The sequence below is a fragment of the Indicator indicator genome, chromosome 14 (genome assembly GCF_027791375.1).
Source record: "Indicator indicator isolate 239-I01 chromosome 14, UM_Iind_1.1, whole genome shotgun sequence".
NCBI classification, from domain to species: Eukaryota; Metazoa; Chordata; class Aves; order Piciformes; family Indicatoridae; genus Indicator; species Indicator indicator.
This window is the reverse complement of record NC_072023.1, coordinates 13,645,412-13,662,001: the sequence shown is the minus strand read 5'-3', so window position 1 is coordinate 13,662,001 and position 16,590 is coordinate 13,645,412. Positions and strand designations below refer to the sequence as shown.

The 16,590-nt window shown below is 39.7% G+C and overlaps 1 protein-coding gene across 1 annotated transcript in view; it reads left to right on the top strand.

Moving 5' to 3' along the window:
* TBXAS1 (thromboxane A synthase 1) overlaps window positions 1–16,590 on the top strand; it is a 222,765-nt gene that overhangs the window by 69,630 nt on the left and 136,545 nt on the right. The window contains exon 3 of the mRNA XM_054386528.1: window positions 10,361–10,413. Within this exon, the coding sequence (XP_054242503.1) occupies window positions 10,361–10,413 (53 nt within the window). The remainder of the gene's footprint in view (window positions 1–10,360; window positions 10,414–16,590) is intronic.

Sequence of the window (16,590 nt, the reverse complement as noted above, 5' to 3'; positions counted from 1 at the left end):
TGAAAGAGTTGGGGCTGTTCAGTCTGGAGAAGAGAAGGCTCCGAGGTGACCTTATTGTGGCCTTCCAGTATCTGAAGGGGGCCTACAAGAAAGCTGGGGAGGGACTTTTTAGGATATCAGGTAGTGATAGGACTCGGGGGAATGGAATAAAGCTGGAAGTGGGGAGATTCAGGCTGGAAGTGAGGAAGAAGTTCTTCCCCATGAGAGTGCTGAGAGCCTGGAATGGGTTGTCCAGGGAGGTGGTTGGGGCCACATCCCTGGAGGTGTTTAAGGCCAGGCTGGATGAGGCTCTGGCCAGCCTGATCCGGTGTGAGGTGTCCCTGGCCATGGCAGGGGGGTTGGAACTGGATGATCCTTGTGGTCCCTTCCAACCCTGACTGATTCTATGATTCTATGAATATGCGATAGCCAAGAGTTTGCATGAGAAAAGAAAGCTTAAACACTCTCATCCTAATTCTGTAGATGCAAATGCAAGAGTTGCATGTGGACATAATTTTTCCAGTACTTTTTCAAAGTGTGTTTGCATTCCTTGGCACCTAAAAGAGATTATTGCACAATGTGATTAGTGATTAGTTAATGTCTTTTATCCTTAAAAATGACATTTCATAATCTGAAGGTATCTGCTGCTGATGGATCTAAAAATGAGAGGGATACTTTTCAGAGGTGGAAAAACTCCTTGGAGAAAAAGAGTCTCTGTCGACCTTTTTAAGGAAAAAAGTCAACTTTCTTTTCTGCAAATGCCATTTTTTTTCTGCCCTGGAAAACTGTGTTGTCAGAGTACTCCCAAAGTGTTTGTTTTCCTTAGATTTAGCTAGCATGTCTGTCTGGCTTACAAGAAGTTGTTTCCATTTCTTTACGTTACGCAATTACTACTTTGCTTTCCTTAAGGGAGGCCAGCAAAGGAAACTAACAAAATTCATTCACCATTAGTAAGATGTGCTGCATGCCTACACGAATCCATCTGAGAGACACTGAGCACACAGTGAAAATACACAGTGCAATGGTCTTCTGTTGCACAATGAATTCCCTCCTATAGAGCGCACTGTAATTCTGTTTTCCTCTTGTAACTTGAGGATGTAGTAATATTAAGAAAGGCAACAAAGACAGTTAGCAATCCAGTGGAATTGCATACAAGAGACTGTGCAGGAGAGAGTTACACCCTGTTTGGAAAGAAGACAACTTAGAGCTTCAGTGGAAATTACATACTCTAGTAAAAAAAAAAAAAAAAAAAAAAAAATCCATCACTCCTTTCTCTTTTTCCTAGTTTCTTGACTTCCTATAAATATGCTTATTGCCGGATCACAAATTGCAGTGAGTCTGTAAGACCTCATACGGAGCCTTTCATGAACACGCATTGCACAAATTGTATTTCTCTTTGCACATGTCTTCATAATGACATGTTTTCTGGTTTTGATAAAGGTTCCTGGAAGCCTGAATAGGTGTCTTCTGTGACATATAGTATTAAGTAAAATAAGGGCCTAGCAGGTTTAAGTGTTATCTAGACAATAGTCCTAATAAAAACAGTAAGGTTGCAGTTAAAGCTCTGCAGCAGATATAAACAAGGTCTAAGCTAATGACAGGCAACTTCTAAACATATAAAAAGAAATATTATTTTAACCAGTGTAATCAGTCAGGAGAATTCATCATTGCAAGAATCAGGGATCTGAATACAGCAGCTGGAATAATTTGAGGGTCTGGATAATTTTATGACTAATTACATTTGTAGCTATGCATATTATGATAAGGGTAATTGAATCTTTAACAGTTGAGTGAGGAAGAAACCTCCCTCTATTTAAAACATTTTAAAATTAACCATGTAAGATTGTTTTCCTCTTGCCTTTCTCTAAAGCCTTAGGAACGCAATATGTCTGAAAGTTCAGAAGTAGGTAGAATTTGTTGATATTCCTATCTCATATACTGTCTGTGTTTCTGTGGCAGAGCAGGAGTGGGTTTGTAAGACACTGAGGAGGACTGAGAAACCTATAACTTGTCTCTGGCTCTACCACCGACTTCTTGCATGGCATTTGGCAAACTGCTTAATCTTGTGTACTTCCAAGTCCCCACCTGTGACAGATGAGCACTTACATTCCCAGAGGTGTTTTGGAAATGAATTCTGTAATGTGAAATGAGTTTGAAAAGAGTAAGACAAAAAGAAAGTGAGAATCTCATTGCAGTATGCCAAATTAAAGTATGAGGCTGTATTTGTATAGCAATGCTTTGGAAAGTTAAGGTGATTCAGCTAGATGTGTGAATGCAGCGTGACTATATGAAAGTGCAGTAAATCTTTTCCATGAGAAGACACTCTCTTATTCTGGAATAAGAGAGTGCATCACCTTGAGTGGCTGGGGCAGATGGGCTGGGTTATGCACCCTGCACTCTATTTTGTCAGGGTGTCCACATCTTATCTCCTGTGCCTAAAAACTCTCCCTGAGGTTCTTGTCTCCACTATTTTGGGTGAGAGACTGTTCTAAAATATTATTGCTTTGGTAGTCAATAACTTTCATCTAAGTTCTAGCAACATTTATCCATGGCCAGTTTATACTCATCTGATCTTTTAGTAATGTGGGCCTTTATATTAAACAGATATTTTTCCCTCCCTGGTGATTACTCCCAGTACATTAATAGACAGCAAGAATATCTCCTCCAATTGGTCTGCTAAAATGAACCTTTGGTTTGCTAAAATGAACTCTCCTAATTATGACTTGTAAGACAGGCCTTCTGTTCCCTGAGGATCCTTGTAACCCTTTTCTCCACTCATTCAGGTTTTAATTCATTCCTTATGAGACGGCTTACCAGATTTGCATGAAGCTTTCCAGAGAAACTGTATCCTGGATATTCTACAGTTGTAGATTCATCATACTTGTTGTTCATCATTGTCTTGTGGTTGTGTCCATCCAGCTTTTCCCTTTCTCTGTTATTTTAAAATAATAATCTTCTGCAGAAATTCTTGGAGCTAATGTAATTCCACTAAAGAGCATAAAGCTTTGCTCTCAACTAAAGACTCTCTTCTAGTGCAGTTATTTAGGTTCTTCAGGTCATGCAGTTCTTCTAATATGACAATCTCAATTGCTCTGCCTGCTGAGGAAATTCTTTCAACCCAGAACTGTGAATATACTGCACTGAAGTCTGCCTGCTTTTTGTGCCATAGCCAGACCTCGAAACACTGATCAAGGTTTGTCCCAAGACTGACCCCTGAGAAATCTATGGGTTTCCTCATTTCATGCCTGTACTTTTTTCTTTCAACTTGGTCTATACTAATTTCCTTACAGCTTGCTGTTTACTGTCTCTTAATTTTTATCCTGATCTTCATCCTTTTGGGCAAGATGACTGTTTACCTGCCACCAGACTGAAGTATGTGTTCATCTTCCACTGTTCTTTCACCTAGCAAATGTTATCTTCCTAAAGAAAGATACCACACAATGTATCCCATTTTGTATTCCCCAAACCCTCTTTCCTTTAGGTATTTGCTGTGGAGCTGGGTGTCAGTTTGTAACTGATGAGCCAGCATTGGTGCTGGAGGGACTGTGAACCTGCTGTAGCTGCCCTATCCAGCCATGCCCCTTCTGCAGTGCTGGCTCTTATGACTCAGATGTTAAAAACGTGTGTGGGGTTTGTGAGAAGATCTGGACTGTGTGTGTTCCATGCACTGGGAAATTTTGCATGCTATTGAGGTCAGGCTCTCAATTGTGTGTTTATTTGCTTGGCTTCCCCTCCCTCCTGCTGACTCTTCAGTTACCAGCCTATTAGAATCAGGCATTAACCTGGTTAATGGGGAGAGACAGCAAATACCAAAAAGGATGATGTGTTTTTCTTAATTCCCTCTTGGAAACCTGACTGTTTAAAACTGCAAATGTCTCAAGAAAATACTGAAAAGGGTCCAAAACATGTTTTGTTTTGTAACGTAGGCACACCCAGGCAGAGGAGAATGACATGAGGTTGTGTTCTCCTTAGGACTTCATTGGCAAGCAATCTTTGAGGGTGAAAAGGCAAAACTGGCCAGGTGGCTTCAAGCTGGCTGCATGAAGGTTATAAGGTACTAAATTGGCACGACTGAATTGCATTGTGCCATCCGATCCTTTTGGGTGATATGATCCATTGAGGAGATGCCTCAGTGCCATCTGATCCTTTGAGTGGTATGACTCAATCCTGAAAGCCTGTGCCTTCTCTGACCAGGGCAGGTGGTGGATGCCAGAAGGAAAAGAGGGTGATGAAAGGCATGGGGTAAGGGCAGAGAGAAAGAGACAGCTCCTACAAGAGGGAATACAACCATCTTTCAGGGAAGGACTTGAGCAGTTTCTCCAAACAGTTGTACAACAGCTCCTTGTTCCAGGCAGCAAGGACTAATACAGCACACACAAATAAACCTGCTTTCTTAGTTTTTATTAAATACCTGAAAAGGTGGAAGGAAAAAAAAATACAATTTGTTTGGTATTTAGTTTAGGTAATTTTTTTTTAATTATGTAATGAGAACACATTGTCTAAATTTTTATATGCAGATTCAATTAGTGTTCAGTTAATAAGCCTTTACAGATGAGGATTAACTTAATTACATAACACTAACCTCTCTTAATAACTATTAAGGGTAGGAAGGCTGCTTTTAATAAATTTGTAAGGCCTATATGTGTTTTTTTAAATTTGAAATGGCATGCACATAAATTAAACCAAATTACACACAGAGGACAGCCATTAAGGGTAACGATCAAAGGAAGCAAACTATGTACATGACTCGGAACCAGGCTGGTTAGAACTTCATGCTGTTTTCCTCCTCTTGTCTGCTGGCATCCTAGTGTTTTCACTAGATTATTACTGGAGATGATGTACAGTCTAAGGTCATCCCTTCAAAATGGTCTGCAGTCTGATACAAGGTTGTTTTAATTAAATGTTAGCTTAATATTTTAAAAAGGCACACAAGAAATTAATTTGGGTACTAGATTATTAACAGGTTTTGTCGATTTATTTGTTTTTCAAGGTGGTCTAATGAAAAAAATACACGAAGTCCATAGAATCCTAAAAATCTGATTCATAAATGTTACTCATGGTCATTCTGTAGCATTGTCATTATATAGATTTTTGTCTCTTGATATGAAGTGTGCACTCAAAAAATGATGCTGTGTGTGGTGGGTTGAAAATCCCCCCCCAACATTAACTTTACCAGGCTAGCTCAGTTTGGAAGCAAACGGAGCTGTATTTACAAGCCAAACTACAATCTACAATGGAATGCAATGAATATGTGCAAATATACAGTATTTTCAATATTTACAGGTATTTACAATTAACAAAACAGCACAAAGACCCCTCTGGCCAAACACCATGGAAAGCCAGCTCCCTGCCTCCCCCCTCTCTGCCTCCCCCTGACCCTCTGTACAAAGGGAAGAGAGAAAACAAGCAGGATAGGTTAATACCAGTCAAAACAATGCAGTCAAGGTCAGTAAAAGCCTGTTAGTATCTTCCCAGCGAAGAAGCAAGAAGAGAAGATCAGAACAAAGCAGAACTGAACAGAACTAGAGATTCTTTTGGGAACCAAATCTTATGGGAGATATCCCTCCAATGGAATTGTTTAGAATAATCATTGTTTTCCTTTTTATACCCAATACTGATTTGTTTACATTTTTACTACTTTCTGCTCAAAATCTGTGAAAAAATTTAAAGGCATAGTCCTAAACTACCACACTGTGATTATTAATATCACAGTGAAACAGACGATAGGGTGATGAGAGTAGAGCATATATGGGACTAGTGATGGGATGAGACTTCTTTGGCTTCTGAGTTACAGGTTTGAATCCAGGCTACCTTGGTAAGTGACTGGCATGCAGTAGTATGTAGTGCTTTTCATAAAGAGGCAACAGAAGAAGCCTTTTTCCCTTGGCTCATCCTGCATGGGTGATGTTTCCCACCTGCAGTGTATTTTTATGGGCACACCATAGCCACCTCCTCATAGATCGGTAGCTTAGGGGCTTTCAGTATGGTACAAAATTCAAGGGCTACACTCACTGCATTCTGGAGTCACTTTTCTGGGGTCCAAATTTTGAGCTCTGTGCTCCTGTTCAGACTGTTTTATCTAGTGATGCTTAAGGGCTATAGCTAAATTCATAACCTACATGATGTGTTTTCCAGCTGCAGCAAGCTGAAATGTTGCAAAACCTCTTCCATGCCGTTTGGGTCACTTTAAGATTTAGTTTAAACTTAAAGTCTCTGAAGTCCACATCTGCAGCCATGAAAGCAACTAATTTTATTGAGCAACTAATATTAACAAATTGGATATGCCTCATGCTAGGTACCCCAAAAATCAAAATGCATGGTACTACTGCATCTTTCTGAAAACTTTGGCTTAGTGCCTACATCCATTTTCATCAAGGAGAGAAGAGTACATTGCTGCAGATTTTTTCCTTGCTGTAAGGAACTGGCAAGGTGAATACACAAGAAGGAGGATATTGAAGAAGAATCCATCTTGAAGTGGTAGAATCTGTTGAAAGAAGGAAAGGGATACTTGAGCCAGTGGAGTCCTTTCTAAAGCCCTTAGGTATATGTACCACTCAAGCTGAAGTCTTGATGATGATCTCAACATAGGTGTTTGGCAATGACCAGACTTTGCTCTGGCTAGCGTAATCCCAAATCTTGTCCCTTCCATGGGAGTTGCACCTGTATCCTGGAGAGCAGGATTTGGTTTTATGAGTGGTTCTGCCCACTGATGCATCTGATGATACATGCTCAGAGGAAGGGGAGAATGCAAATTCCCTGTAGGGAGGCAATCGCTAGCCATGTAAACAAAGAAGCCTTCTGGGTGTGCAGCAGTCAGCCCACTTGAGCTGCTGTTTCCATGGTATACCAGATGCTGTAAAATACACTTTCTTCAGGGAAAGAAGCTCCTGCATTATCTTGTTTGATAATGGGCTGTCATCTGGCTGGTATCTCAGTGTAGGGGCCACACACAGCAAGTGCCCTCTGCCCCAACTCTATTCTGAGTTGTTGTTGATGACAGTTCATATTTTGCACCTTCCAAACAAAGAAAAAGCTAAGTGATTTTTCCGAGTTAGACCAGCATTACTGCCTATGCTTTTGCACTTTATTTTTATGAGTTACTGTTTAATGTATTACAGCTCCTCCTGATGCACATGGTGTCATCTCATAGGACTGTGCACTGTTTTACTTTCCAGTTTCCTTCTGCTGCTTCATTATAGCTCCTGTCTTATTGCTATTTAAGCCACTGGGTACATGTCAGCAGTTCACTTCCTCTCATGGTGTTTACCCACTGGGTGATCTTGTATCAAAGAGAGGTCTCTGTCTCCATTCTCTCATAAAACAGTTGCTGCTGGTGGACAAGTGCCTAGTAATCCTGTAGGTACTAAGTACAATTGCAATTGTAAACCTAGACAAACCTGCAATAATGAGCCTTGGAGCAGATAGACCTCAGCTACTGTAAATGACTTGTCAAAAACACAAGACTTATTGTGCTTTCAACATGACTCATAGAAGGATGATGTTTTCAAGGTACCTGTCTACTCGAAGCTGTGTTCAGAGATCATGCTGCAAAACCATTAGAGCTATGTGGATGTGACATGTTTCCCCACTGTGTACTAAGACCATCACATGTTCATCTCTCTTCTTCATGGCTATTGAGATATACCACAAATGCTTTCATGTGACCCCAGCTGCAGGGTGTGCCTGGGCTTGTAAGGGATGCACAGAAATGTGCCTTCTGCCTTGCCCATGCTCTGGCTGCTGCAGCCTCACAGGGTTTGGCATGTGCTGTTTGCTGACCTTTCCCAGGCAGCCTAGGGAGACCTGCTCCCAAGTGCTCACCATATCCATGAAGGGGTCCAGGATAGCAGTGGGTCTTGGGAGTGGATGGCAGAGGCAGGCAACAGTGTGTATGTGTGTGCAGTGGTGCAGGACGTGAGAAAGTATCCCAAAATGTAGAGAACAAACCTTTGGTTTACTCAGAAGAATACTTTCTCACAATCTCTCCCTGATACTTTTCAACTCCTCCTCTGCCCCCATCCCACAGACTTGTACTTTTCACTTTGGTGAAGAAAAACTAAGTGTGGTTAATTTAAAGCCAGTGCAATCATTTAGCAGACCTAGAGGTGGAAAACCAGTTATTGATTAACAGGCCTGATTTGAAATGTGTTATGCCTTACCCCTGTACTGTAGTGAGCCAGGAGCTGCGCTTCCAAGAATACAGCTTTCTGGAAGGCTTTTTCACTGACTCATTTAAAGCCTAGGCTTCTTGTAAACGTTAATATCCTGCTGGCTCGCTGGTTTGCAGCTGGTGGATACAACCAGTGCTGTACCTTTGTGCGTGCTTGCAATTCAAAGCAAAACTTAGCAGCAAGGTTCAGGCTGTAGTTTGGGGAGTCCTCACTGAAGATTTAGGCTGGAGGGCAGACCTAATTCGGCACCGTCTCACAAGACTGGAAGTCCCTGTGCCCCGTGCTGCTGATGCTGTTGTGCTGCAGCAGTGCTTTGCACCCTGTATTCAGCATTGCCCTGTAACCTCGAGCAGTGCCCTGCGTCATGCTGGTGCCTCAGCGTGGCTGTAAACGTCAGCTGTGCTTGCGCAGGTTGCAGTCACTCTCCAAGGCAAAGCGGTCAGAATGCCCTGATGACCTGAGCCTGCTTCACACAGTCTAGATAGCTGCCCGGAGAATAGAACTGGGGGGGAATGGGGCCCCAGGATTTCCCCTTGAATCAGCAGGGGAAAGCAGTAGGCAATCTTTGTAATGCTGAAATCATAGCAATTGCAGGCTGAAATCCTGCTACTGCTGAAGTATCGGTATAGCGAAATGCAGGTCGCTGTGAACGCATATGTACCTTTTCACCCCCCTCTATGTCTGCAGATAAAAGCCTTTTGAGTCAGCTCTATGTATTTGTGGTGTCACAGAGGCTTTGTCCACACTAGTTTCAGTGTGCTAATGGATGAGCCTTTTCTGTTTATCTTACTAGTAAAGTATTTTTCAGGTGAGAATTTATATTTTTTTTCAGGCAATCATCTAAACCACCTCTTTAATAATTATTTTCTCTTTAGCGTGTTTTCTTACACACCATCCAGTGCTGTAGGGTTTTTTTTTAGGTTAAGGAAAGCCCAAAGTTCTCGCCTTAACCTGGTGACACATTGTCCTGTACAAGAAACATATTGCAAGTCAGGATTCAAAAAAAAAAAAAAAAAAAAGCAGAACTGTATTAAAACTGAAAACACTTGAATAGAAGAGAATTGAAGAATAAGTGTTTTATAAGAGGAGGACTGTAGGTGGTGGCAAGTGCTTTGCTAATTTGGGTGATATGTTAGCACCCAAGGGTGATAAGTAGGGTTAGGACTGTTTATTACTAGAATTTCTTTTGCCTAGTATGGTATAATGCTCCCAAAGCATACACACATTACATGGTCTTGTTTATCTATGGGTGCACTTAATGTATTTACAATACTTCACATTGTTCTAGCTAATATTCTATAGTAAGTCATAAAAAAAAATAAGAAAGCTTCAATATGAGGCATAAGTATTGTAGTTTATTAGTGAATTTTCTCTGAAGAATGAAGATAGATCACAGGAGTATTTTTTTGAATGAATATAAATGCAGATTAATGCAGTCAAACGTGTTTTGTTTCCATAGGCAAGTTAAAAACACAGCATAATATGATCCTCAAATATAGCAGTTGTGCTAAACCAGGTTTTTTAATGTTAACATTTGGGGGTACATTTTGCACACCTTCTTTCAGATTAATCAATCTGAATTCATTTAGGACACTAAAAATTTAGTGTAGTGGCAGGTTTATTTAGATAAATGGATACCAATTTTCATCAATTATGAAAATGAAACACAGTAGAAATTCTAGAATTTTGTTGAAACAAATCTGCTTACTATTCTGCAGTGTCCCAGGTGACTGCCTCATGGTAAACTCCAACTCTGCAGATTTTTTTTTAAATAACACAAGTAAAACCAAAAGATAAAAAAAAGTCAACTTTCCATGTTCCCTGTATTTCTCTTGTGTGTAGTAAGTCATCTGCTTATTCTGTTATTAATTTCTCTCTCAGTTTTTCCATACATACACAGAAAAAAAAAATAGTCAGGACCTCAATCATGAAACTACTTGAAAAAAAATAAAAATCATGAAATGGTAGCATATTTTGGAATCTAAAACCCTGATGAAAATGTGTTTCATGGCTTTCCAGGTATGTTTTTTAGGCTTGGGATTTTTTTTTCAGTCATCATTTCTAGGATCAGGTGAACAATGAGAGAAAGGTGAGATTATGTTTCTCCTAGTTGAGGCTCAAAGCTTTGGTGTGAGCATTAGCATCAGTGTATAATAAGAGTTTCTCTTCAATACCATTCTAAAATACTTTGTGATTTTTCTTTTCTCCAGGGTTTTTGGGAAAACCACACAAAACTCATAATGGAATATGGACCTGTTTGTGGGTAAGCTTAGTGCCATCAGCTTTCCTTTTTTTCTGGCTCTTGTTGTTTGGGTTGGTTGGATGGGAGAGGAGAAAACACAAAGATAAGATGTTCATCAAAATGCAGAATGTGGTATTTCAGTCTAGGGGACAGAGATGGACGTTGTTTGATTACATGCAGAAAGTAACCTTGGTTTATTTTAGTTCAGCATTTTGTCTTGGACTTCATTCTTCTCTTTCTAATTTTAATTATGCACATAAACTTCAGTCTTTTTCAGAACTATACAAAGCTACCAGCCTTCAATATTCTCTTTTCATCTGCATATTCTTTATACTTACAATGAGCACTGAAAATAATAATTTATCATCTTAGAAAACCCTGTTTATGAAATCGTATGAATTTGGTTCAGCTGTTGCTATCTATATTTATGCAAAATTCCTAAACTTAAAATACAATGAAGTACAGATTAGAAATGAGGCATTCGTCTCTCTATAGCTCAGCTGTGCTATCTTAGCAGTTTATTAGCAGTAAAGAGGGCTTCAGCAGTATATCCCTTCATACAAGCCCTTCCACGTTTCTGTGAATGTAATTTCTCTTCCAAGAACTACTTTCCAGTTGTCACCATTTTAAGGGGCAATGGTGGCTTCTATTGTTGTGGTCAGTTGATGTTTCTAGCATAATTATTATTTCAATATAGAAGTATCAAATGATAGCCATGAAATACAGGCGTTGCCAAAGCTTTTTTTCCTCCTGTTTTCTGCAAGGTGTTTAACGCACTTGTAAGAGAGCATTTATGAATGTGTGTGTCCATATTTGATCATAAATATTTTGTATGCCCTTTCAGAAAAAAGCTCTATGAGACAGAAGGCAGGCAGGACCATGTGAAGCGTTTGGTGCTCCCGTCACAGACGCCTTGTGGCATTTGTCCCTGAGGACAAAGTGCTGCAAGAAGTGATGGAAATAATGAATTCCAAGGGTTAGATACTTGTCTAAGAGGAAATAATACAGTGTCTTAGCTGGCCAGGAGTGGAGAAGGATATTCATTAACGCTGTGGCAATTTATATGTTGTGTAACAAATGGAGAATGACCGAGGCTTATTATGTCTGTGACCTTTGGTGTGATGCCCTTAAATGACAATAATGTAAGAACACTGGCATTCATTCCTCAGTGTGTTTCCCTCCTTATTAATATAATGCAGGATTTTTTTCTAAGCTGAATTCAAGACAAGTCACTATTTAGTCATCTGTCTGTTCACTCTGCCAGGCAGAGGCTGTGTCGTTGGAGAAAGAGATGTATAATTACAGTGTGTGAGCAGATAGATAGAAAGTTTTGTTTTCCCACAGTTGTTAGGGAACAAAATCTCTGTGAGGCTTGCAAGGGCTATAAAGCTGGGTGATGTAGTGGTCAGCCAGGACAGTTCCTCCTCTTTGGGATCCTGTTGGTAGGAGGAGTGAGTAGATTGGGCATAACTATGTCCCATTTATTGCGTGCACAAAAAACTCAATTTGTGAGGGATCTAGGAGGCTGGGAGATTAAAAAAATGCTGCTTTATGATACTTCTCAGGGAGACAAAGTTGGGCAGAAGCATTGCTGTGTTTGAGGTAAGCTTTATTTGTAGATGGAGAAGGGTGTTTTAAAACCTGGCGTGTGAGCTGCTGTTCAATAGGTGTGGTATATATCACAGGGGGTATTTACCAAGAGAGGGTATTTATCATGGTCCTGTCAACTAAAGAAATTCCTTCTCCTTCCCTATACATAAGTGTGATTCTCTCTGATTCTTTGAAAAAGGCAATAAATGGTAGGTGTGTTTATACACATGATCCCAGAAAAGTGCTGGATCTGGCAGTTGGAAGATGTGGCATTTTGCTTTTCCAGATTGAAAACTGCTTTCCAATAAGCATAAAGAGCAACGATCTTTATTTCTACAGTGGTGAAGTGAGTTGAATACAAATCTTTGGTACTGAAGCCTTTTTTCTTTCTAAGGTCACTTGAATAGTCTGAATGATACCATCACAACTGTTTTCTTTTGTGTGTGAATTGGTTTCCTTGACAACAGGATGTCAAATCAACTTTTCAGCTTTAATCAAGTCAAAACAATATATCTCTTCCATTCCAAAAGGCCCCAAGTCGTAGGGAATTATTTCAAGTAAGGCTTTTGTAGGTCACAAAAGCATTTTTTTTCCTTTTCTTTGCTCCTGTGTGCAGATCCTAAGGAGAGGTGATGGTATATTTCTGTTATAGAGAGAGACAATGCAAATAGTCTTCAGCTGTGAGTATGTGCCATGAAAACTGTCGTGTTTTCATACAGCAATGGCCCAGGATGGAGGCCAAGGTTGAAACAAACATCTCTGCTTCAATGCAAAATCAGAGTTGAAGCATTTCTGTTCAGTGAGGGAATCCTAACCACTGATATGACTTTTGAAGAGATCCTGCTGCAGAGTATGCATCTTTGGTTCAGCTATAGTTTGGAATGCCTTCTATAAAAATGCCTTCTCTAAGACATGTGTGCTGGTTCTCTACCACAAAACTTAAAAGTGAAGAATATCCTTTTTGGAAAACAACCTACTGATACATGTTAAGATTTTTCTTGAATATTCTGCTTTTTATGGTAAGAGTTTTATAGGGAAGTAGTCCTGGTTTCTGTGATAATTAATGACTTATGCCCTTCTTCTTTTAGATTGAACTTTGATGTTTTGATGATTTATTTTCACCCTCACCATACCAAATTGTTCCATTTCAGTTGTAGGTTTTGGCTACTGATTAAAAATGGGTGGTAAGAGCAGAGAACAAAGAATGTCTGGGTCAAAGAGAAGAAATAGGAGTATATTTTATGGAATCAGAAAGCAACTGCTACAGTATGAGCAGAGCTGTAGTGAGTTAATTTTACTTTCCATGCGCACTTCATACACATTTGGCCACTCTACTGTGATCACATGCTTAGAACTTTGCAGTGCTGTGAGCATGTATGGCTGACTGGGAGTTGGAGTATAGTGCCAAAATAAGTAGTGCATTCTTGGTCCAATCAGTGAAGGAAACAGGAAATAAGATACAGCCCCAAGCAGGCAGGTAATTGCCTCTGGGATAAATGAACCTGTTCTATCTTCAGCTGTATCAATGCATTTGGATGTGTGGAACAATGTACTAGTTTGTAACGTAGACCTCACTGTGTATAATCAATGAGTAAGGACAGAAGGTTACAATTCAGTGACACCATTTCTTCACATCCTTTTACATCTGAAATAGGTCAACCCCTGTTCTTACTCTTTCTTCACTTGAATTCTCAACTTCAATCTGGTGTGAGAAGTCTGAACAGCTATGTAGTAGAATAACTGCTAAAAAGGACAAGAACAAAATAAGGCATGAGGCAAAAGGGTGTAAGAGTAGCAGGATGGAGTTTGAATTAAACCTTCTCTAGAAGTTAGAAGACAATTGACATGTTTGTGGTTGTCAGGGTGTGAACTGGCTCGAAATCCATTTTCCAATGGGAAGAGGAATTGTGAAGGTTTCTGACAACATCCAGTTGTAAAACATTCTCAATCCCTAACAGAACCACCAGGAGCAAACTCATCTACCCAGGCTGAGCCTCTGCTGGACTCCAGCATAAGTTCACCAAGATCAGTACGGTACCATGGAAAATATGTCAAAGTGCAGGCACCCTTGAAGCATCTTGTGAAAACCCAGATATGAATGGAGCTCTATTTCCATATAAAGAATATCTTGCTCTGCAGTGGGTGACTTCATCACATTTTAACATAATCCTCAGAAAGTAATTTAAGACAGGAGATTTTTCTTAAGGTGTCTACAGGATTACTCCATATCTGATCTGCAGACAGTGTTGTTTGGGGTTTTTTTGTTTTGTTTTGTTTTCCTTAAAGACTTCATAATATTTGTCAAATGATTTCCTAAGTCACTACTGGAACGAAGATCAAGCCTAGTCACTTAAACGATCAGATAGTTTAAAGAATAAGGATAGGTCATGGAGCCAGTCATGAACTTGAAATGTGTCCAGGGGTGAGTTGTGATTGTAAGCTATGCTGGCTGCTGACAGCTTTTCATAAGTCTATTTAGCTAGAGTTGGTTCTGTCTTAACGCTTGATTTCTCTCCCCAGAAAATGTCCCTGCAGATGACACTGGTTAGCACTTCAGCAGATGAGTCTGTAATCAAACAGTTGTGCACAAGAGAAAGGTTTCCCTTGCTGCTTGCTTCTGGCCTCTGCAGCAGTGCTGAGAAACACTTGTTAGTCACTGTAGGTGTTTGGGGTTTTCCTCTTTTATGAACAGAAGAGGCACATGCATTGCTGGGATTTGGGCATCTGGAACTTTTAGGAAAGTTTTATTTTTCCTTCTGCCCTCCTCAAATACCTCAGGGCAAACATAAAGATGATAGAGGCGGGATCCCTTCCTGCAGGGAACAGCTGATATTTTCATCATGCAGCTAATTTACCTGAAGAAACAGTATCTTTGTTGCCACTTTAATTTAAGAAAGGTTGTTTTTTTCTTGTTTTTTTTTTTTTTTTTTTAAATCCCTCTGTTTCTAGCCTTATTCTTCTTTATGTGGAATGAGTAATCCCAGGACCTGTATTCTCATCTTTGTCTCTGAAGGTTTATGTGAAGAAATAATTTAGTATTATGGAATACTTATCCTATTTGATTTCCTATTTTGTACTAAGGGTGTTATGGACTTACTACCTCTTCTGTTGTCCTTCCTTTATGTTGATATCTTAAGCAATTTATTTTGAGTATTTCAGCTAGACAAAATTGTATTTGGGCAAGGACAGGGGAGAGAGAGGATAAATAGGCTTCCTATTTCTGACCTGTAGCTCTTCTGTTTCGTGTTTAACCTGATAAAGATTTTTGGTAGCCTCATTTGCCTGGATTTTTTTTCTTTTCTTTTCTTAAAGAGCAGTAATACAGTTTCGTGATCAGAGTCATCTTTCATATTTCATCAAGATTAATTTTTTTCTGTTTCCTCATTTATGTGTTGTGATAATGTTCTTGGACTATATGATTGTTGATCATGCCCCAGAATTGCTACTGTGAATAAAAATGGTCTTTTTCCTTAAAATACTAGCAAACTCTGGATGGAGTGCAGCAGAACCCTTGAACATGTGCCTAACTTTGAGCACCAGTAATCCCATTAAAGTCAATGGTATTACTCAACATACTTCAAGTTAGGTGGAAGTTTATCTACCTTGCTGAATCAGAGCCATAAAAGAAACAATTGCAATTGTGCCTGAAAAATATTTTTACTGCTGTTGGTACATATAAACACCAAGGTTTATTGTAGCTAAAAGAAGTTAATGGGGAGAAAAATATTTCTTCCCCCTCCCCACCCACTCTTTTGACAGCACTTTGCATGTAGACAATTTTATTGCTTCTCTGTGTAATGTGCCTAGCCATTCTTTCTGAAATGGAAAAGATTAACTCAAAAGTTCACTAAACAATAGGTGAATCTTAACATTGTCAAATTAAACTTTCAGACCTCTTCATTCTTTCTTTCTTTTAATTAATGCTTCCAGAATTTGTTAATAGTAACCTATTTTCTAAAAGTTGTCTTTTAAGAAGGAACCAAAACTCAGCAACACTGCTGGCAGAAACATAGTGTCACAGTACAATGTTACATCTCCATCTGACTCCCCACACTTAACTGTAATAAGATGTTGGTTATATTTTTTTCCCCCAATGATTAAATCAAGCTGCTAGAAGTCCTTTGAATTACTTGTGGGTATATCATTATCATTTCTCTTTGTCTCTCTAGAGCTAATTGGTCTTAAAAATACAGCCTTTTATGGGACTAGTGCCTAAAGATTTACCCAAAAGGTGGCATACCATGTTGAAGGTATTCATTAATGAACTCTTATCCATGGACAGATCTTATGTGTGACCTATGATCTCCCAGAAGACCCATGCAACTTGAACTTGTGGTGGCTGTTGATTTGTTACTGTAGGCTCTTGCTGTCCCTGAACACAGGGACACTTGTGTTCTAGGTATTCACATGGACTCAAAGGCTCACTGAAATGTCACAGTTCCGGCCCTCAACACAAGCAAAGCTATTTGGATGGAAATATTTGATGCAAATGGTAAACTTTTCAGCACAGAAAGTGCTCCATCTCTTCTCTGAGACTTCAGACATTGCCCTGGGGTGGGTGAGCTGCACACATGTGCCCAGTGCTGCATTTTTTCCAGGTTTCTTTCC